This window comes from Oncorhynchus mykiss, chromosome 2 (genome assembly GCF_013265735.2).
Source record: "Oncorhynchus mykiss isolate Arlee chromosome 2, USDA_OmykA_1.1, whole genome shotgun sequence".
In the NCBI taxonomy this organism is placed as follows: Eukaryota; Metazoa; Chordata; class Actinopteri; order Salmoniformes; family Salmonidae; genus Oncorhynchus; species Oncorhynchus mykiss.
Window position 1 is genome coordinate 29,879,568 of NC_048566.1, and position 21,269 is coordinate 29,900,836.

Here is a 21,269-nt window from a genome sequence, read left to right on the forward strand (position 1 = left end):
CTGGACACTACTTCAGCACAATAACTGTTCGTCGGGGGCTTCATCAGATTGGTTCCCATGGCCGAGCAGCCGCACACAAGCCTAAAATAATCATGCACAACGCCAAATGTCGGCAGGAGTGGCGTAAAACTTGTCACCACTAGATTCTGGAGTAGTGGAAACGTGTTCTCTGGAGAGATGACTCAAGCTCTACTATCTGGCAGTCTGACGGACAAATCTAGGTTTGGCAGATGACAGAACGCTACCTGCCTGAATGCATAGCGCCAACTGTAAAGTCTGGTGGACGAATAATGGTCTGGGGCTGTTTTTCATGGTGGCTGAATGGATGTAAGTCCCCGCAGTGATGTTCCCACATCTAGTGGAAAGCCTTCCCAAAAGAGTGGAGGCTATTATAGTGGAAAGGGGGGGGGGGGGGAGAGAAACCAACTCCATATTAATACCACGATTTTGGAATGGGATGTTTGACAAGTAGTTGTCCACATACTTTTGGTCATGTAGTATACATGGTGAATATCTATGGCGGGTATTGTTATTTACCAGTTTGTGGAGCTCACAGAGCAATCATGCATATTTTTAAAATATTTTTTTGTATTTTTTTAAGAGTTTTATGGCTATTATGAAAATAATAAAATCTCTCATTAGAAATAAACTTAAGAATAACAAGTGAAGAAAATAGTTTATTAAAGTATGTAAAAACCAAAACAGAAAAATTACATTTTTATTAGAATATAAAAGTAAAAAAACAGGAGTGTTAACAGTTTCCATTGCATAGTAAGATTCATTAGAACAATTTAAATCAGGCAGTTGGTTAATTCATCTAACCAGACAGACTAAATTTCCCTTACAGCTACAGCACTGACATTTCTTTACATGAGTTTTGTCATGTTGGTCCATATTCATATTTACCAACTAATTGTGACTGGCCTGAACATTAGTGTTGAAAAGAAAAAGTGAAAGACTGACATTAGGGAGCAGAATGACAGAAGACAATACAAAGAGAAGAGAAACAAATGACAGAAAATATGTACATAAGTTTGAACAAAGTTTCAAGCACAGACTAACAAAAAAGGTCAAGCCTCTTATGTTAGAGGTCAAAGGTTGGACAACAAGGCTCAACCACATCTCCAGCTGACAGAAGCCTAGCTAAATGGGAGTCACCTTCATTGCAATGTCATCTGTCTTTAGGGTCAAATGCCTTACAATGTGGGCAGACCTGTCAGTAACCTACACATCAGGGAGACAAACCATAATCACAGGAAGTCCCAAGGCACATATTACAGTACCATTTCCTGTTGCTAGGCTAATGAATGTGGCATTTGAAACATTAAGCTGCACAACATAAAAATCCCCTGAGAGCATATGTATGTGGAGTGGGAGGCAAATGCGGCTTAGCGGCGGTCCTGTGCCCATTTTAAGTAGTGCACAAAATACTAGAGGATTGTGTCGGCTGCTATGTGGCAAACTAGTGTTTCTATTTAAACAAATCCATCCATACTGTATGAGAAGTTGCTCAGTGAGTTTTTGAAAGGGAGAAAGGTGGCGAAATCAGCCGGCTGAAAAATGATTAGGATACAGTGGTATAACATCAGAGGATTAAATAAATGATAATAGACTAAGCCGTTTGTACACAGATAGAGCCACTAGAGATACAATTAAAACAAATGTAAATAAGGTTGCAGTCTTTTTGATTAAAATCCCTTAAAGTAAAGCTGCTCGAATATTTTCAAGATATAAAAGAAAACAATGTAAATCTGTGAGGGTGAGATTAATACAAATTGAGGCATACCTGTCATCCCAACAAGCAAAATGAGGAACATCACTCAAGGCAAATAGTTGGGCAGCAGGTAACCGCAAGGTTAGTGTTTGGCCCCATTGTCTCACGTCAGATAGCACGACGGCAGTCTGCACTGAAATGAGGTTAAGGGACAAGCATCACATAAGTGACACAATCTGACGTAAGACAATGGCGTTGGGCCAGTATAACCGAAAGTTCGCCGGATCAAATCCCGAAGCAGACAAGGTGAAAAATCTGTATAATTCCCTTGGGCAAGAACCTTAACCCCAATTGCTCCAGGTAGGCCATTATGTCTGCCCCTAGCTGGCTCTGACCCCAACTCTGAGGGTGTCTCAGGAGTTGGGATATGTAAAAACACATTTCCAATTCACACAAGTTCATTATTATTAAATGAGCAACCCTCATCCTTAGTGACCACATTTCCTGCTTGAATAATATCACTAAATTAACTGATTTGATTAATGTAGTTAGATATGAACTAAATCTGTCCATTGGTACATTTACAAAAAGTAGCCAAAGTACACACACAAAAAATTGCCTTTTGGGGTGGGAGATCTGGCAGTTTCCTCTAACCCCTCACTTCTTGAAGAACTTCTTATTGAGAAGGAAGATGAGTAGGTTGACGTTGACTTTGGCCTTGTCGAACATCTTCATCACCGCCACTCCCTCATACTGGAGCTGCAGCAGGTCCTACACACACGCACGAATAGACAGTTCTGAAATCCAAGATCTTTCAAAATAGCAACACTAAATAATTTACCATTGCATCACATAAAATATAGAGCACTGATTTCAGTGAGACTGGGATATGCATCAATCACAGACCATAGGATTGTATTGAAATGTCGGTTCTAGTTTTTTTCTACTACTACTACCACCACCACCACCCACTCACCTGGTATTTGAGGGGGAACTTCTCCATGTCCACCCCCATAAAGCGAGCCTTTACCTGGAACGTGCCGCCCTCCTCACCGGGCACAATGTCAAAGATCACATTCTTAAACCTGAGGAGAGATAATAAATCAAATATATTTATTTTCTTGAGGCCCTAAGTAACCATACAGGGTGATGTGTGTGCATGTTCCTGCTTGGGTGTGTGTATACACTCACTGTGTGACTGGCAGGTCCTCAATCTCCAACAGGACTCCTTTCTCATGTAAACGGGCAGCAGTGTAGGTCAGAGTGGGCTGCTTGCTCTTCTTCCCTTTGCTCTCCGCTGACTTCTTTCCACTCACCTTACTGGGGGGGGGGGGGGGGGGGGGGGGGAGAGAGGGAGAGAGAGGGAGGGAGAGGGAGGGAGAGGGAGAGAGAGAGGGAGAGAGAGAGGGAGAGAGAGGGAGGGAGGGAGAGCTCAGCACGGTAGCAGTTTGCAGCCGTTTTACTCCTGAACTTCAAACAGTGTGGTCACACTCCCACATGTGTTTATGTGTACCTGTGTTTGGCTGTGAGGTTATCCAGGCAGGTGGTGATGTACTGGCTGTAGAAGTCCACCTGTTCGCTGTGGAAGGAGCTCTTGCAGTGAAGGCTGCCCATGGTCTGTCTCAGCTTGACCAGCTCAGCCTGACGACGCTGCCGGTACAGACGCTGGTGGCGGATGTCCTGGGAAGGATGGTTTGGAAAGAGGGTTACATTTGGCGGGGCAAATCCAAATGGCGACCAATTGTGACGAGCTATACCATCTTGGTTTAGGTGTAGTTGATTTGGTATGATAACTTTACAACTAAAATGTCATTGTGTGTGATGTGTAGCGTCTCTATCCACCTTGGCTATGAGCTGCAGTATCTGTGTCTCAGAGTCAGGTGGAGTCAGGACCCCCAGGCTCTCCAGCCTCCTCAGGCTACGCTGGATCTTCCGCTTCTTCTCCTCCAGAGACAGGTTGCCGTCGGCAATGATCGACTGGTTCCTCTTCATCTTCTCGGGGGTGCGGGCGTCCCTCTGGGCGCGGCGATGCATCATCCACCCATGCTGCACCTCCTGAGAGAGGAGAGTACACCAGCGGTTAGGGGGTTAACTACTACCAACTCCCTGTGGAGGGATGAGTGTGAGGAAGAGGGTGTGTGGGAGCCCAGTGAAGAGCTGTGGAATATACCTGATCCTGAGAGGAGGAGGCCCTGAGGACCTCACTCAGTGTCTCTCCAGGCTGGGCTCGGATCACGTCGATGATCAACTGTTTGGTACTGCAAAACAAGCACACTTCACATTAGACATGCCATTTTCATAGTGTGATTGTCGTACCACACTGAAATGTTAAATGGTTTAAGCCACTACCTGAGGAGAATCCCCCTGGTGTCAGGGTGGTCGTCAGAGCCCCTGAACACATCAAACTTGCTGGTGAGGGTGAGGGACACCTCCATCTTACTGTACTGGGCCAGGGTCTGTTCTGTCTGGGGCTCTGCAGCGCTCACAGCCCCCTCACCAACCAGAGCGTGGATAGTGGGCACCTTCCCCAGGTCTCTCAGCAGATTCAGCAATGGGTCAGACTGGTCGGGACACAGGGAGTCCTGGTGCTCCAGCAGAAGCTACACACACACACACACCTTACTTTAGTGCACAGGATCTACTAAAATGAAAAGGTTTGTACCCAACCAACATCCCTCAGAACCCATTAAACTAAAAGTTTGGATGAGTCTTTATCTTATGTGGCATCCAGACCTTGTGGGTGTTGAGGAGCTCACTGATGGAAATATAGATGACAGGCTTGTTGAGGATGACCATCTCGGAGTACTCATCAATGTTAAAACGCTCCTCGGGCTCCGGCACGTCACACGCAGCATGAAGGAACTTACTGCGGAAGACATATGAACAATGCTTAAGAACCACTTAGCATATTTTGCCTAATTATAGTAATAAAGCTCTCCTCTGAAAAGGTGGTGGAGACTACACTAAAATGACAGGACAACTCACCGGAACTTGGAGTGCGTCAGGGTAATGTAGTCGTTGAGGGCACGCAGGTGAGGGCTGTCACCGTGGAAGTGTTTGTGTGCAGCAGCATGCTGCAGGATGCGTGCGATGGAACCCAGGATGCGGCGCTGCTCGGGGAGCAGGGATGAGCCGGCCGAGAACTCAACCACGTCAAAACCATCCGGCGCCACCACGGCTGGGTTCATGTAGCGGTAGTACACCAGGTTCCCCACAATCTGACCACAACACAACCATCATGTTCCCCACAATCTGACCACAACACCAGCTTCCCCACAATCTGACCACAACGCCAGGATTCTAGAAAGCTGGACTAGTGACTTAGAGATCTGTCACACCAGAACTTTCCAGTTCCAGAAAGAGCTTGAAAGACAGCCTGATCAGAAACCATAGTAGCACCGAATTCTGAAGTAAAACTGCTACCTACTAGGTAAACTTGATCTTAGCGAATACGGGACTTTTCCACCAATAAGATTGTCCATGACTGACTTGTTCCTTAGAAAATCCACTTGACATCGGAGCTTGCGTTGTTGGCAGTGCTTTATTTCCATAACAATATGGGCGATGCTGAACTATTTGGCAGGGCAACTGTGTGTAGAGCTATATGAGGTGCCTCACATTGAAGATGTCTTTATTGCATTCCTTGGCTATCAAGTTTTCCATATAATCATGGAGGACTTCTACAGAACTGCAGGTAGAGTAAACTGAGGTCAGTCGACTGCCAGCGATGCTTTGCTAATCTCACATTAATAAACCTAGGCAACATGATAAAAATAGCCTAATTCATCCTTCAGATTTTCCAAAGTCATTGGTGCTATAGATGGACACATTCCCAATTCAAAGACCCTCTGGACCAAATGAAGGAGACGAAGTGAATAGAAAAAAATATTTTCACTGCATAAACAGGTAGCTTATTGAATATTGTAGCCAACACCTCTAGCAAACCAAATCATTTTCAGAAACAGTCATTCAATTCAATGATTGTCCTTACATCTTTGGTCAGATGATATGTGACTACCATGGGGTTACAACTAAACATAGAACACAATGTTGCCCGTGTGGTCATGAAAAGCACTAAGAATTCAATAAATTATTCATCCTACATAGGCCATGGAATGGGCCTAGCATTGCATTTGTGACATATGTAAGTTGTAGTAGTCTATTAGGCCATAGCCTTGACATTTAATATGTCACCAGCGTTGCAATAAAATGCTTATAAAGTAAAAACATTACTAGTCACCCATGTGTGTAAGCTAGGCATATTAAATATTGGAATCATGCCACTTCACACATTTACTCTGTCTGCAATTGTCTGCCAGGCTCTGGCCCTCTGGCTTTTGCAGCAGTGGATGTATTACTTTTTGGGGGTAAATACACCACATATACACAAAAGTACAGTACCAATGTATAAAAATTGAGCACACAGCCATGCAATCTCCATAGACAAACATTGGCATTAGAATAGCCTTACTGAAGAGCCTGACAACGCATGCCCTAATGCACAAGGCAAGGTCCATACAGAAATGATTTGTCGAGATCGGTGTGGAGGAACTTGACTGGCCTGCACAGAGCCCCGACCTCAACCCCATCAAACACCTCCGGGATTAATTGGAATGTCGACTGCGAGCCAGGCCTAATCGCCCAACATCATTGCCCGACCTCCTCACTAATGCTTGTGGCTGAATGGAAGCAAGTCCCAGCAGCAATGTTCCAACATCTAGTGGAAAGCCTTCCCAGAAGAGTAGAGGCTGTTATAGCAGCAAAACAGGGACCAACTCCCATGTTTTTGGAATGAGATGTTTGACGAGCAGGTGTCCACATACATTTGGTCATGTAGTGCATGTGAAAATATTTGTTGTGTTACAATTGTTTTAGACTTGTTAAATATTGGGTTCAGTCTTTTGACTCCATATCTATCAACATGAGGACCTTTTTGAATGTTGCGTGCACGAGCCAGTTGTCAGATCAATCAATCAGAGCTTTGCTAAGCCTAATAACTTAAACGAGAAGCAACGGTTCTGGAACCAAGAAATCCTGAACTCCCTCATCTGGTTAAGACAAGCCGGATAAGTTTGGGAAACCCTGAATTTGTTAAACCATCGTCGTGGAATACCCCTCTGGTTCCCCACAATCTAACCACAACACAACCAACAGCACGTCATCACACATGGAAGGATCAGATCCTGTCTAGCTGATAACCGTATATCTAAGTGATTTAATCATTGAGTCGGGTCAGTAGTGTACCTTGTAAAGCTCGTCCTCGCTGGCCTGAGGAAACTTCTCATGTAGAGAATCTCTCAGGACCTTGGCTGTGTAGCGCATCCCATATCTGTGGGAGGAAGGAGAACGCCTGAGTGTTGAACTCCCATCACAGAATATAAAGTACCAGAGAAAGAAATCAAACTAAATCAATAAGTAGCCAAATCTGGTGAGAGGAAGACGTGAGCTGCCAACAGCCGTTTGATTAAGTTCCTGGTGATTCTAATGAATTGCACTGAGAATGAAAAGGAAGCTCTGCAGAGTGCATATGAAGGGCCTCTTACGGTAATTTATGCAGGTTGCTAGTGATTGCGTTGAGCAGGCGGTCTGTGAGGTTCTTGAGGTTTACGATAGAGATGTCCAGGCGACGCTGCACTTCTGGGTGGGCCAGGGCCTGCTCTGCACTCACTTCATAGGGCAGGGAGCTGGGGAGAGGAGACAGAGTATGTTGTGTCTGTATAGATGTACGTTTCTCAACGGACCTCTTGAAGCCAATCAGAGAGTGTCAGCGTACATATCTTTAAAATACTAGTCATGAGAAAATCAAGTCAGTACATTCAACTAAAGTAAGTAAATCAGTCTGCATAGTATAGGTATTTCTTGCTGTATGCCGACCTTGTGGCCAAGCTAAAACTGTCTAGTCACCTCTAGTAGATGGCTCTCTATAGGAGAACGAGTGTGTGTCGCTGTGATACTACATTTGCTCCTGGTTCAGTGCTGACCTCTTGTGGCCAGTCTGGGTCTCGGTCTGGTTGACCCAGCTCTTGTAGATCTCGCAGGGATCCGTGCGGATGCTGAGGGTGCGGTCCTGCAGCACCTCTCTAATAGCCGGCCCCAGGATCTCCTTCAACGCCGTCTGACCGCGGGCATGGCGGTAGAAACTCACCAACATCTTAATGACTGTGGGGTTCCCAGTCACCACCTCCTGGGGCTGGTCCACCTTCCACCTGAGAGGGAGGGAGGGAGTGAGTAAGAGAGAAGTTGAGTTCAGTGCAACTTGATCCCCTTGACAGCCTGTGTGAGAGAGAGAATAGTGTGTGTACACTGACTTGATCTCGTGGCGCAGCGCTGTGGTGAAGAGCTGCAGCAGCAGGTAGGCCTCCCTGCAGTCGGAGCCGTAGTTGAACAGGGTGAAGATGACCGTCTCCATGAAGAGAGTCGTTTTATTCTGGGGCATCAGGAAGATCAGCTGGGCCAGGTACAGAGGCTGAGTCTGGAGAACACACACTTAAATTAAGCGAGCCACTGCAGAAAACTCAGGCCACATAAAAATAGTCGACCCTGTATCGTTAATACCCATTAAAAAAAAAAGTCACTTCCATCAGCTCACCTGTAGCAGATAGAAGAGGTGCTGGTAAGCCTCCAGTTTCTCCCTCTTATCTTTGCTTAGGGCCTTGAGGCCCTTGCTCTTGTCCAGAGCCATCATGTCCGACAGCTGCTCCTTGTTCTTCTTGGTCAGCTTCTTGCAGTGGGAAACCACCTCCTGTAGTCATGTTAGTTAATCAAATAAATGGATGAGAAGTGTGATGGACGACAGACCCTTCTAAGCACCTTCCAAATAAAAAACGAATAGAACTTCTGAAGCCGGTGTAGTAATAATGGAATGAAATAGGCTCCGACCTGCAGCGTGACACGGTTGCGGACCAGCAGTCCTATCTTGAGGTCCATTAGGTCCAGGTCAGTCTCCAGCTGGCGGTTGGAGCGAATGGTCCTCACCACCTCCTCCCTCATACGCAGCAGCTCCCCCTCCTGGCGGATGTCGTTGTCACCCATCTCCAGCAGGTGCGCAAACTTCCTCACTACTGACAGAGGAGGGGTAGTGGAGTGGACTGGAAGAGAGCAAGATCACGGTGTTAATAGGGGGGATGCCAATGCAATTGAGACTGGTGTTATGCAAAATACTTGGTATTTACATTGGACTAAAGTTATGATCATTGTAAAAATAAAAACAATTGTAGGAAACCAGGCAGACTTGTGAGTGGAGCTGTGGCCACCTACCTAGCATTCTGTATTCCTCACGGGCCTTGTTGGCTCGGAAGAATGCCTGGATCTTTATAATGGCGCCCACCTGTAGAAGAACAAAGGTCAGGCTACATTTCAAGGTATGTAGCCATTTTTTAGAGCTGAGGGTTTGTCTACAGGGGTGATGGTTGGTTGCACTCACTTGACGTCTGAAGAAGCGCCGACGAGAAAGGTATTTCCTCCGAGCAATCCACATCTTCACACTGGCCTGGACCTAACACACACAGTAAGAACAACCAATGTCAACTTCAACACACGGTTCGTCTTCTAATTTACAAAGAGATTATTTGGTCAACCTTACCCTGACCACAGCCCTCCAGTTCTGGTAGAGATACTGTAGCCTCTTTCTGTAGGCTCTCTGCTGTACGAACCTCCTCCAGTGGGACTGGAAACAAACACACACACACTGAGCACCTTTCAGTTTTGAAACATGTATTTGGGTATGTAACGTTAGTCTGCATTGTAGTTCTATGCGTTCTATGGTAGCTGACCTGGATGGTAATGATGGCAGGTAGCTGGGTGTTGAGGAAGTGCAGACGGGCACCCAGCCTCTGTCTGAGGAGGAATCCCTGGGCCCTGGCCTGCAGCTGCACCACCAGGCCCTCACTGGCCTTCCAATGCACCTCCCGGCCGTGGGCAGCAGTTACACTGCTCAGCACCGCCTGTAGAGGGAGACAGACCACAGAGACAGTCAGCCATAATAACTGTTGGCTTATCTAATCAATACAAACTCTAGCTCTTCAGCCATACTTGTTTCTACTGAATTTACAGGTAATTTTGACCTGTATTTCTTCGTGGGCCAGGAACACTGTGCACTGGACAAAGCCCTGCGGTCTCTCCCAGGTGCCCTCCAGCTTGTGCAGGTGGAAGTAGTAGGGGCTGTCCTCAGTCTTGGTCTTCAGCCATGGGCTCCGGTTGTCTCCTAAGTCCAAGTACATAGAGATTATGGCTTGTCACTACCTAGAAGCTTAAAGGTAGACTCAGTGTTATGACGCTGCCAGGAGCAGCACAGCAGATACTGGGATGAGCGCGATGCAACATAGTATCTGCGCATGAACACGGGTATGCTTCCCTCTGCTACAATGTGGCGGCTACGGGACCAAAACAGTGGAGACGTTTAGCCTCATTCTTCAACTCTGTTGTTGCTGAAATTGACATTTACTTTGTGCGTCGCTGAGTCTACAGTTAATCCTGACCAATTGTGAGCAGCTAATATGCTACTAAAGTGCATAGATCACCACCACTTGCGTAAGTGAATCACGGTAGTGGGTACGGACCTCCCACAGATTTGGCTCCGAGTAGGGCGGTGAGTTCAGCCTGGTACACTCCAGCACATTCTGCCACCACGCTCCGCAGCGCCACCTCTGGCAGACGCAGGACTCGCAGAGTCTGGGACGCCTTGCCCTCCTTCACCGCCTGGTTCACGGCCGCCAAGCCCAGGGACACTGGCCAGGGAAACACACACAGTTAAGATAACGGTATACATTTTGTGACAACATGAATTACAGTTGTTGTGAGGAAACCCATCAGCATAGAATTTCACCATGGCTTTAAAAACCCGATGTGAAGGTATTACGCCAACTCACTCTTCAGGGCTCTTTGAGTGTCCTGATTGGCTCTTCTCACTCCTTCCTGAATGTCAGCCAACCACAACTCTGCTCCTGGGTCACGGTTCACCTGTGATAGGACAAGGCACAGCACTGAACAATGAACCACAAAGTCTTGTTTAGATTCCCTGTTTTAAACTATTATTTCTTCCTGGCTGACATACCTCAGCCTTCTGCCTCCGGGCTCTGGTCAGTACGTCATGGTAGCGGCGGGCATTCAGTGTCGTCACCTCCTCAAGGCCACTAGAAGGCAACAGCAGTGCAGCCAGAGTCTTCTGAGGGTCGCCTCGGCACAGGGCCTGGTTAATCAGCCCGATGGTGAGGATCTCTGGGGACAAACAGGAAGCAGATCCAGTCAAATACAAGGTGTTTCCGTGGTTTTAGAATCAAATAGCATCCAACAAAATATTGCTGTCAATGGACCTAAACCCAGAGTGTTTCTGGGAGTTGGTGTCCAGGTCACCAAACGTACGGTCATGCTCTTCCTGTGCTGCTGCATTTACAGAGTTTAGTCCTCTCTGGAGATCGTTCCACGTCAGCAGAGCTCGCCCAGCCTTCCTCCTCTGATCACCCAGCTCCTCAAAGTACCTGAGGCAAATGACAAAGGAGTTCGTTAAAGTATACAGATCTGCAACCAGGCTACATGGGGACAACGGAGAATTGTCAGGAGAGTGGTACTGTAAACCCACCTCTGGACTAGGCTGTCGTCAATATCGGCCAGACCAGCTGCAGGGCTGATCAGCGTGGCACAAAAGGCTCCCACATCTTTGGCCTCCACCGCCTGGTTGATGAGAGCCACCGCCGAGAGCATCTCCACTGCTACGTACAGCTCCTCCTGCTGCAGGTCCCCCTGCAGGCACAGAGGACCACATTCACTACAGTTAGTTTACATACAACAAAGTTATTCAAGTTCAGTAACCTGGTCATTTCCCCCTATATTGTTTATATTACTATAGAAATATAATATATATATATATTTTTTTATACAAAATGTTAATGGAACAGTCTTGTTTACAGCCAAGACAGATTTGCAGAGAAAAGGAGTTGAGTGAGATGAGATGGGGGAGATTAGGTGGCCATGGTAGCTTGACGGGCCAGGTGGGGAACTGTAGCCTAACCTACCTGAGGACTTTGTCGCTGCAGTGGGGCCAGTTCACTCTGGTAGAGCGCTGAGGCAAAGGGGTAGACGTCTGGGAGGTGGGCATCAGGGTCCATGAGCGCACGAACAGTCTGCCTGGGCTCCCCAAGACGCAGAGCCTCATTGATGGACCTTACAGCTTTCTGCACTGAATAAACACCCACACTTTGTTTGGATGGATGGATCTACAACGGAACATTGTGACTGCAAAGGACCAGTCATTAATATACTTACGCACACATGCAGCAACTCAAGAGTCACTAGAATTGATATAGTGCATGCCCCTTGTTATAAGAACTGACTACGATACAGTATTTAGTTGAGTGTGTACTAACTTGTCTGGTTGCGCTGGGCCTCCTCGTTAGCCACACACACACCCTCCTGCAGCTCATCTCGCTCAAGAGGGTCCACACAGCCCAGGTCCTGCCACATGTCAGTGAGCAAAGGTCAGGGGTCTGTTTGTGTGTGTGTGTGTGTGTGTGTGCGGTGTTAATGTGCAGTTTCTCACCAGGGCCTTCTGTTCACGGTCAGTGGCCAGTTGCTCCAGGTACCAGGGCCCGTGGTCTCTCTGGAGGCCCCTCAGGGCCAGACAGGGGACCTGGAGGGCTGCCAGGAGGGCCAGAGAGTCCCCACAATCCAGGGCCTCGTCCACCTGCTCTATGGCCGCACGCACTGCAAACAGTGACAAAAATATTTGATTTAGTTCCGATTTTTTCCCTTCATCTTCTTATTTATCTGTTTGATGGTTAAGTCCTACTCACCATTCACTTTGTCAATATTCTCTTGAATCTCACTTTGGGTCAGGTATTCCTCATAGATATCCTTCTCTTCTGAACCTTTACACTAGAAATTCAGTACACGATTACCACCCTGACACCAACAGAAACTCTGTACCAGGGATATGGCTATAAATGCATTTTTAAATTATCATATTAATTCAGTCAGTCACCTTGGTGTAGGCGAGAGCCGCCTTCTGTGCCCGTGCTTGGCGCAGCATCTCCTGGTAGACTGGCATCAGGTGCGCTTGCAGGTTGGTGAGCATGGCGCTGGGATTCCGCAGGGCCTGGGCAGTGACCTCCACATGCCCACTCTCCACCGCCTCGTTGATAGCTATAACTGCAGCATGGACTAGAGGGAGAGAGAAGGGAGATGGAGGCAACATTTTGATAAACTATTCAAGGACAGTGAAAACATTGACTCTTAGATGACAGTCGATGACTAAGATACTTCAATAGTATCTGATGCGTCTCTAGGCATTTCAATTTTGGAATCCCATCCATATCAGTTTAAGTAGAGAGTACCAATGTGCCAACAGACAACCCCTTGTCTAAAACTAACACATTTTGGGCCAGTGTGAATTCAGATTTTAACTTGAAATAAGGTATATTTTCTACATCTGAAAACATCAAAGCAAAATATCTGTGCCTCTACTTACCAGCAGCCTCATCCACTGTTATCTCATTGGCTAAGATCCCCCCAATCTTGCTGAAGGCTGGCATCTGGATGCCATATTTGTCCAGCTCCCGTTTCATGTTGTTAATCTCCTCCTCTGGAGAATAAATATTACCCAAAAAACACAGGAATGAGAGGAATATTAAATGATATTTTCCCCTTAACCCAGTTACCAGTTGTGATTGAATAGTAAGGGGTTACTAAGTAAGACTACCTGTAAATTTGACCTTGCCACAGAGGTCATGGATCTGAGGGGCCAAACCTAGTCGGAAAAGGTAGAGGCTGAGAGCATGGATGCAGTACACAGTTCTGGGCATGTTCTTCTTATCATAGATGTCAGTGGTCTCTGGGTGGAACATCTGAAACAACAAGGACAGGTTAGGTGCAGTTCAGGTGTAACAGTAAACAAGATAGCTACTGTTATACGCGAGGAGAGGCCTAAAAGAGTTTTTCTCCCTTTAAAATGTACCGTTGGTAGTCCGATCTCTGCCATCGCACTGCGCCAATGGTTGATGTTGTCCGTGTGGCGGAACTGCAATCCCATACCCTGAGGGAGAAACATATGATCCGTTGGAGAAATCTGCATTATGACACCTCTGATATTCAACTACACTATTCAATGCCTTTGAAATAGAGTATTATGCTTGCTCAGCACTAATTCAAATTCAAAGGAGTTGGTTTTCAATCAGTCACATGTCAAAAGAAGACAGCGCAGAAAAGCAGGTACTAGGAAAAATAGGTTGTTCTAAAGGACCACGAAGGTAAGCAAGAGGCAGAGTGTTATTTTTCTGTCAAAAGATCCAAAAGAAAGTTTCTCAGCAGGAAACTCAGTCTTTCTTACTGACAGAGGCATTTCAGTAAAACCATAAGGCTGTGAACAATAGAACAGACCTTGAAGCGTTCCTGGTCCAGGTCATAGATTTTTTTGAGGGGGATTATCTTGGGGGCAAAACAGTGGCCTAGCTTGGCCAGCAGCACCCCGTTCCTCAGCCCCTCCTCCAGTTCAGTCGGGGCAGGCAGCTCCTCGTGGAGACAAGCTTCCATCCACCTTGTAAAGAGAGAACATACATCTAATGTCAACTTACTAGCGAATATTAACGCAAGATTTTTCCAAGTATTGCATGTGATGTGTTAAAACATGAAGTAAGAGCAATCAGACTTAAATGACAGAGATAGATGCTTTTACAATTTCCTGCAGACAAGTGAATTGGCCAATTATCTCAAAAGACAGAGGTAACGACAGTTTCAGGTTGGATATTAGACGGATGTTTGCCTGTAGTTTTCCTTACCTCCACCAACAGCAGTTAGGGACCGTCAACATAGTGACAAATCAACATTTTCTAATTTCAATAGCTATTTAACCATTACTCCTAAAACTTTCAAAACTGGTTCTAGCTAACCCGATGGCATAGACACACATTGCACAAATTTTGTTTTATGTAGATTTACATCACACCATTTAAATTATTTACATTTTTGAATTTCAATAGCTCATTGGTCATATGACCTAGTAGACTCAAACAAGGTTCGAATGTCCACTGACTACCTTTCTATATTGCACACCCTTTAGTTTGTCCATTTATCTCACATGTTTTTAGATGAATTTTTCTCAATTTAAAATCCCAAAGCTCCTTGGTCATGTGACCTAGTGACTTCAAACCAGGTTCAGAATGTCCACGGACTCTGCCTTCGCACACTGATGTTGGTCTACTTTCATCTCATGCTATTACACTTAAATTTGTAAGCTTTGCAGGCCTTTATTTTACATGGGTGAAAAAAAAAGTAAAAAATTAAGTTAACAAAATGTTCCAACCTTGCAATACCTTTTATATGGACACTGAAAAGATCCAAAAATGTCTATGTGGTATGGATCAAGGACAGGAGAGGTGTTTGAACAGAGGTCCTTAAAGGAAGGCGCACAGGTAGGCCTCATGAAAAACAATGTTTCATATACTCTATTTAAATTACAGTAATAAGCAGTGATTTGTCAGAGAGTGAGCTTGATAACGTGAAATAATCATTTTCGTAGCATCACTTTCATATACTGTACATTAAGACAAATCCTTCTATGTTGAGGATTAGAACGCAGTTTACAGAATAATGACTTGATATTTGAGTGCATTCGCAACAAGCCACCTGCAGACAACTTACAAAATGCAATAGTGCATTTGAGGGTTCGTTTTTCTGATGAAAATAGTTATGACACATGGCCTACTATTTCTAACTGGGAAAATATACGTCTACGGCTTTTGTGAGTAAAAGCCTTTTTCCAAAATTGATTTAGATACATTTTTGTGAAGAGGTATGAGGGTTGTGAAATGGTTCATTTAATAGTAAAATCATACATACAATACATTTCTATATTTCTTCCCCAGTATCTGCATGAACCATCAGGCCAAGTGTTTTTGGTTGACCCTGCTGGACAGAAAGAGGAGGAATCGGAACGCGCTGCATTCAAATTCAGGTCTTAGTTATTCCATGTGTACTGGATCTAATACATATTAGCATTTTACATAAAATATTATTACTTATGTATGACATACTGTGAAAAACTCACTGCTGGCTGTCACTTTCAGACATGCGCAGAGCAGACTGAAAGGGGAAGAGTAGCTCTTGACTTGAACTACAGGGGTTCTCTGTAAAGAGAGAGTAATCCAAAAGGCACAGACACACCCCTTGACTTTCAATTGGCACCGTTGACCTGTTTGTATTCTCTCCTGATTGGCAGTCTGACTAAAGTGCCAGAGGTATGAGGAGAGACATCCTCCTTTGTATTTATGGGAACAAATATTTCTCAACACTTTGGATCCTATTCTTGGACAGTTAGAAAACACAATGCAAAAAATGAATAAATTACTAATTACTGTCCATGAGTAACCTCAACCTTGTGGGTCTGTGGGCCAATAAAGTGCCAACTCAATTCTACCAGAGTAGTCTCTCATGCCCCTATGAATGGGGACAAGGGGCGATGGTCTGGTTTAGATTAAAAACTTTTTTTTTTTACTGAAGTACACTAACCTGAAATTGGGGCTCTTTTCTTGACACAGAGTAGCAGTTAACCAGATTAGAAGTCAGGAAGATCAAAAAGTAGATTGTTGTAAGGGTGTATTACGTCCTGTGCTGCCACATTGTCATATCCATTCTGGATTCTGAGTGGTAAAATCATAGCTGAATAATGCCTCTATGTATGTGTATACATTTTCCACCAAGACAGAAATGCCAAAGAGGGTGGAGTTGCAATCTACTGCAGAGACAACCTGCAGAGTTCTGTCATACTATCCAGGTCTGTGCCCAAACAGTTTGAGCTTCTACTTTTATAAATCTACCTTTCCAGAAATAAGTCTCTCACCGTTGCCGCTTGTTACAGACCACCCTCAGCCCCCAGCTGCGCCCTGGACACCATATGTGAATTAATTGCCCCCCATTTATCTTCAGAGTCTGTACTGTTAGGTGACCTAAACTGGGATATGCTTAACACCCCCGCCGTCCTACAATCTAAGCTAGATGCCCTCAATCTCACCCAAATTATCATGGAACCTACCAGGTAAGGTAGAAGCCTAAATCCAAACTCGGGCACCCTCATAGAAATCATCCTGACCAACCTGCCCTCTAAATACACCTCTGCTGTCTTCAACCAGGATCTCAGCGATCACTGCCTGCATCTGTACTGGGTCCGCAGTCAAACGACCACCCCTCAACATTAGAGGTCGACCGATTATGATTTTTCAACGCCAATAACGATACCAATTATTGGAGGATCAAACAAAGCCGATACCGATTAAATCGGCCGATTTTTTAAAACATTGATTTGTTATAATGACAATTACAACAATACTGAATGAACACTTATTTTAAGTTAATATAATATATGAATAAAATCAATTTAGCCTCAAATAGATAATGTTCAATTTGGTTTAAATAATGCAAAAACAAAAAAGTGTTGGAGAAGAAAGTAAAAGTGCAATATGTACCATGTACGAAAGCTAGCGTTTAAGTTCCTTGCTCAGAACATGAGAACATGAAAGCTGGTGGTTCCTTTTAACATGAGTCTTCAATATTCCCAGGTAAGAAGTTAAATTATAGGAATTATAGGACAATTTCCCTCTATACGATTTGTATTTCATATACCTTTGATTATTGGATGTTCTTTTTGGCACTTTAGTATTGCCAGTGTAACAGTATAGCTTCCATCCCTCTTCTCGCTCCTCCCTGGGCTCGAACCAGGAACACATCGACAACAGCCACCCTCGAAGCAGCGTTACCCATCGCTCCACAAAAGCCGCGGCACTTGCAGAGCAAGGGGAACAACTAAGTCTCAGAACGAGTGACGTTTGAAACGCTATTAGCATGCACCCCGCTAACTAGCTAGCCATTTCACATCGGTTACACCAGCCTAATCTCGGGAGTTGAGAGGCTTGAAGTCATAAACAGCGCAATGCTTGAAGCATTGTGAAGAGCTGCTGGCAAAACGCAGGAAAGTGCCGTTTGAATGAATGCTTACGAGCCTGCTGGTGCCTACCACCGCTCAGTCAAACTGCTCTATCAAATCATAGACTTAATTATATCATAACACGAGCCTAGGTCATTAATATAGTCGAATCTGGAAACTATCATCTCGAAAACCAAATGTTTATTCTTTCAGTGAAATACGGAACCATTCCGTATTTTATCTAACGGGTGGCATCCATAAGTCTAAATATTGCTGTTACATTGCACAACCTTCAATGTTATGTCATAATTACGTAAAATTCTGGCAAATTAGTTTGCAGCGAGCCAGGCGGGCCAAACTGTTGCATATACCCTGACACTGCGTGCAATGAACGCAAGAGAAGTGACAATTTCACCTAGTTAATATTGCCTGCTAACCTGGATTTCTTTAGGCTAAATATGCAGGTTTAAAATATAAACTTCTGTGCATTGATTTTAAGAAAGGCATTGATGTTTATGGTTAGGTACAGTCGTGCGACGATTGTGCTTTTTTCACAAATGCGCTTTTGTTTATGGTTAGGTACACGTTGGAGCAACGACAGTCCTTTTTTGCGAATGCGCACCGATTAAATACAACTAGTAATATCAACCATGTGTAGTTAATAACGAGTGATTATGATTGATTGATTGTTTTTTATAAGATAAGTTTAATGCTAGCTAGCAACTTACCTTGGCTTCTTACTGCATTCGTGTAACAGGCAGGCTCCTCATGGAGTGCAATGTAAAGCAGGTGGTTAGAGCGTTGGACTAGTTAACTGTAAGGTTGCAAGATTGAATCCCCAAGCCCCTGAACAGGGCAGTTAACCCACCGTTCCTAGGCCGTCATTGAAAATAAGAATGTGTTGTTAACTGACTTGCCTAGTTAAATAAAGGTGTAAAAATATATAATAAATCGGACAAATCGGTGTCCAAAAATACAGATTTCCGATTGTTATGAAAACTTGAAATCGGCCATTCCGATTAATCGGTCGACCTCTACTCCAGACGAACTTCAATGCCATACAACTCTTCTTCCGTGGCCTCCAACTGCTCTTAAATGCAAGTAAAACTAAATGCATGCTCTTCAACCGATCGCACCTGCCCGCCCGCCTAGCATCACTACTCTGGACGGTTCTGACTTAGAATATGTGGACAACTACAAATACCTAGATGTCTGGTTAGACTGTAAACTCTCCTTCCAGACTCATATTAAGCATCTCCAACCCAAAATTAAATCTAGAATCAGCTTCCTATTTCACAACAAAGCATCCTTCACTCATGCTGCTAAACATACCCTCGTAAAAATGACTATCCTACCGATCCTTGACTTCGGCGATGTCATTTTCAAAATAGCCTCCAACACTCTACTCAACAGATTGGATGCGGTTTATCACAGTGCCATCTGTTTCTTCACCAAAGCCCCATTTACTACCCACCACTGCAACCTGCATGGCTGGTCTCGTTGGCTGGCCCTCGCTTCATATTTGTCACCAAACCCACTGGCTCCAGGTCATCTATAAGTCCTTGCTAGGTAAAGCCCCACCTTATCTCAGCTCACTGGTCACCATAGCAGCACCCACCAGTAGCAGCACCCACCAGTAGCACACGCTCCAGCAGGTATATTTCACTGGTCACCCCTAAAGCCAATTCCTCCTTTCCTTCCAGTTCTCTGCTGCCAATGACTGGAATGAACTGCAAAAATCACTGAAGCTGGAGACTTATCTCCCTCACTAAGATTAAGCATCAGCTGTCAGAGCAGCTTACCGATCATTGCACCTGTACACAGCCCATCTGTAAATACCCCACCCAACTACCTCATCCCGATATTCGTTTTCTCCTCCTTTGCACCCCACTAGCTCTCCTTGCACATTCATCTTCTGCACATCTGTCACTTATGTTTATTTGCAAAATTGTAAATATTTCGCCACTACGGCCTATTTATTGTATTACCTCCCTAATCTTACTTCATTTGCACACACTGTATATAGACTTCTCCATTGTGTTATTGACTGTACTTTTGTTTATTCCATGTGTAACTGTGTTGTTTGTGTCACATTGCTTTATATTGGCCAGGTCGCAGTTGTAAATGAGAACTTGTTCTAAACTGGCTAAATAAAAACATTTATTTTTTATATACTGTGTGTGGGAATGTCTGTCCTACATGTAGTGTTGGTACATGGAATATTCCTCAACTGCATATATCATAAATTGCTATTGCAAATATAAGTATTATGTTCAACAACTGACATTTTCAGATATTTTTTGACAAACACACTTGTGCTTACAATTAATTCTCTATTGTCATAGATTTGGTGGACACTCATCTGTGATGACTTTAAGTACAAATGAAACTGTCACTTACTATTTTTTTGCTCTACATTTATTCACCTTGTTTGAGTCGCTAGGTCACATGACCAAAGAGCTATTGAAATTTTACAATGAGATGAAAATGGACAAACTAAAAGGTGCGCAATACAGAAGTAGTCAATGGACATTCTGAACCTTGTTTGAGTCAAGTAGGTCACATGACCAAGGAGCTATTGAAATTCGAATGTGAAGAAATGTTTGTACTTTGTTTACACTCCCTAACTAATTCAACTAGGAATACAAAATGCTGCTCACATTTCCACATGTTTATTAATTTAGAAAGCGAAATAATGTCCAAATCGTGAAAGACCTGTGCAATTTTTCCAACATCATGACACTTATTTGGAGTATGTGGCTCAAGTGGTTTGAAAGCGCGAATATCAAACTTTAAACTGTCTTTACCTCGGTCTTCAAAAGCAAGTTAGCTATCCATGATAGGGTGAAGTAATACTGATATAGTCTGAAGTACACGTCAGTTATTGTCTGAAACCAACTGAGAAGAAAGTTAACTGTTCTTACCTTTTAGCCTCTTCCAAACGGCACAGGTATTGATAGGCAACATTCTGGACGCGTTGTTCATCCATCTCCTCAGCTGTCAACCGCTCATCTGTAACAAAATGTCAAACAATCATATAACTTTATACAAAGTACCATCTAGCAAGCTAACTTTACTAAATACCTGAGTTGACATGGACTTGACCCAAGTTAACCTTGACAAGTTAGCTAACGTTATATTGCAAGCCTTGCAAGTTTGCTAGCTACAACGTTACAGAAAGCCGTTAAGGTTAGATCATTTGCTAATGTTACCTGCGATCTATAGTTAGCCACCCACCTAAAACAGGCAAAACAATCAGTTTACTATTTATTGTCTAACAAACTTAATGTTAATTAGGTTGCAAGGTCGCTTAACTTACATCCTGAACGCGTTTGTGTGACCGAATCTCCCATTTTCTTCTTCGACAGATTACTGGCACGTTCTCTCAAAACGCTAGTTATATTATCTGGTCTCAGGTTATCGATATGACTTTCGCATGTGGATAGTGTTTTAATTAAATTGTCGATGCTGTTTCCACATTCTAAAAATAAAAAATGCACAATCCTTCCTACTGATTCAACTGCAGTACACACATTTTTCTGTCAAATTTGAACTTTGAATATCCCGCCATCCACTCATTGGCTAATCAGAAGCTGTTCTGATTGGCCAATACAGTTGGTCACTTTGTATTGTGGTACATGAAGTGTA

At 44.3% G+C, this 21,269-nt stretch overlaps 1 protein-coding gene across 1 annotated transcript; it reads right to left on the reverse strand.

Annotated features, from left to right (window-relative positions):
- Positions 1 to 657: 657 nt before the first annotated feature.
- iqgap3 (IQ motif containing GTPase activating protein 3) lies at positions 658 to 21,198 on the reverse strand. Its single transcript, XM_036944918.1, has 36 exons — positions 20,941 to 21,198; positions 20,546 to 20,633; positions 14,084 to 14,240; positions 13,662 to 13,739; positions 13,407 to 13,551; positions 13,176 to 13,289; positions 12,690 to 12,868; positions 12,502 to 12,583; positions 12,249 to 12,412; positions 12,076 to 12,163; positions 11,725 to 11,888; positions 11,292 to 11,452; positions 11,075 to 11,190; positions 10,767 to 10,930; positions 10,582 to 10,672; positions 10,273 to 10,440; positions 9,778 to 9,917; positions 9,487 to 9,657; positions 9,297 to 9,380; positions 9,138 to 9,209; positions 8,972 to 9,041; positions 8,594 to 8,802; positions 8,304 to 8,456; positions 8,023 to 8,186; positions 7,696 to 7,920; positions 7,258 to 7,398; positions 6,959 to 7,043; positions 4,700 to 4,932; positions 4,448 to 4,580; positions 4,064 to 4,314; positions 3,885 to 3,972; positions 3,557 to 3,769; positions 3,228 to 3,394; positions 2,906 to 3,034; positions 2,691 to 2,799; positions 658 to 2,485 (listed from the first exon to the last, which is right to left on the reverse strand). Exons 1-36 carry the CDS (start codon positions 20,972 to 20,974, stop codon positions 2,372 to 2,374), a joined length of 4,944 nt encoding a protein of 1,647 aa, XP_036800813.1. The 5' UTR covers positions 20,975 to 21,198; the 3' UTR covers positions 658 to 2,371.
- Positions 21,199 to 21,269: the final 71 nt, after the last annotated feature.

Bases quoted from the DNA above. Each gene is read 5' to 3' on its own strand.
- iqgap3 (XM_036944918.1), bottom strand. From the start codon at position 20,974: ATGGGAGATTCGGTCACACAAACGCGTTCAGGAT. The intron at 10,673-10,766 runs GTATGTCAGCCA...GTCCTATCACAG, and splicing joins CCCGGAGGCAGAAGGCTGAG to GTGAACCGTGACCCAGGAGC. The intron at 9,658-9,777 runs GTCAAAATTACC...CTCCCTCTACAG, and splicing joins TGGCCCACGAAGAAATACAG to GCGGTGCTGAGCAGTGTAAC.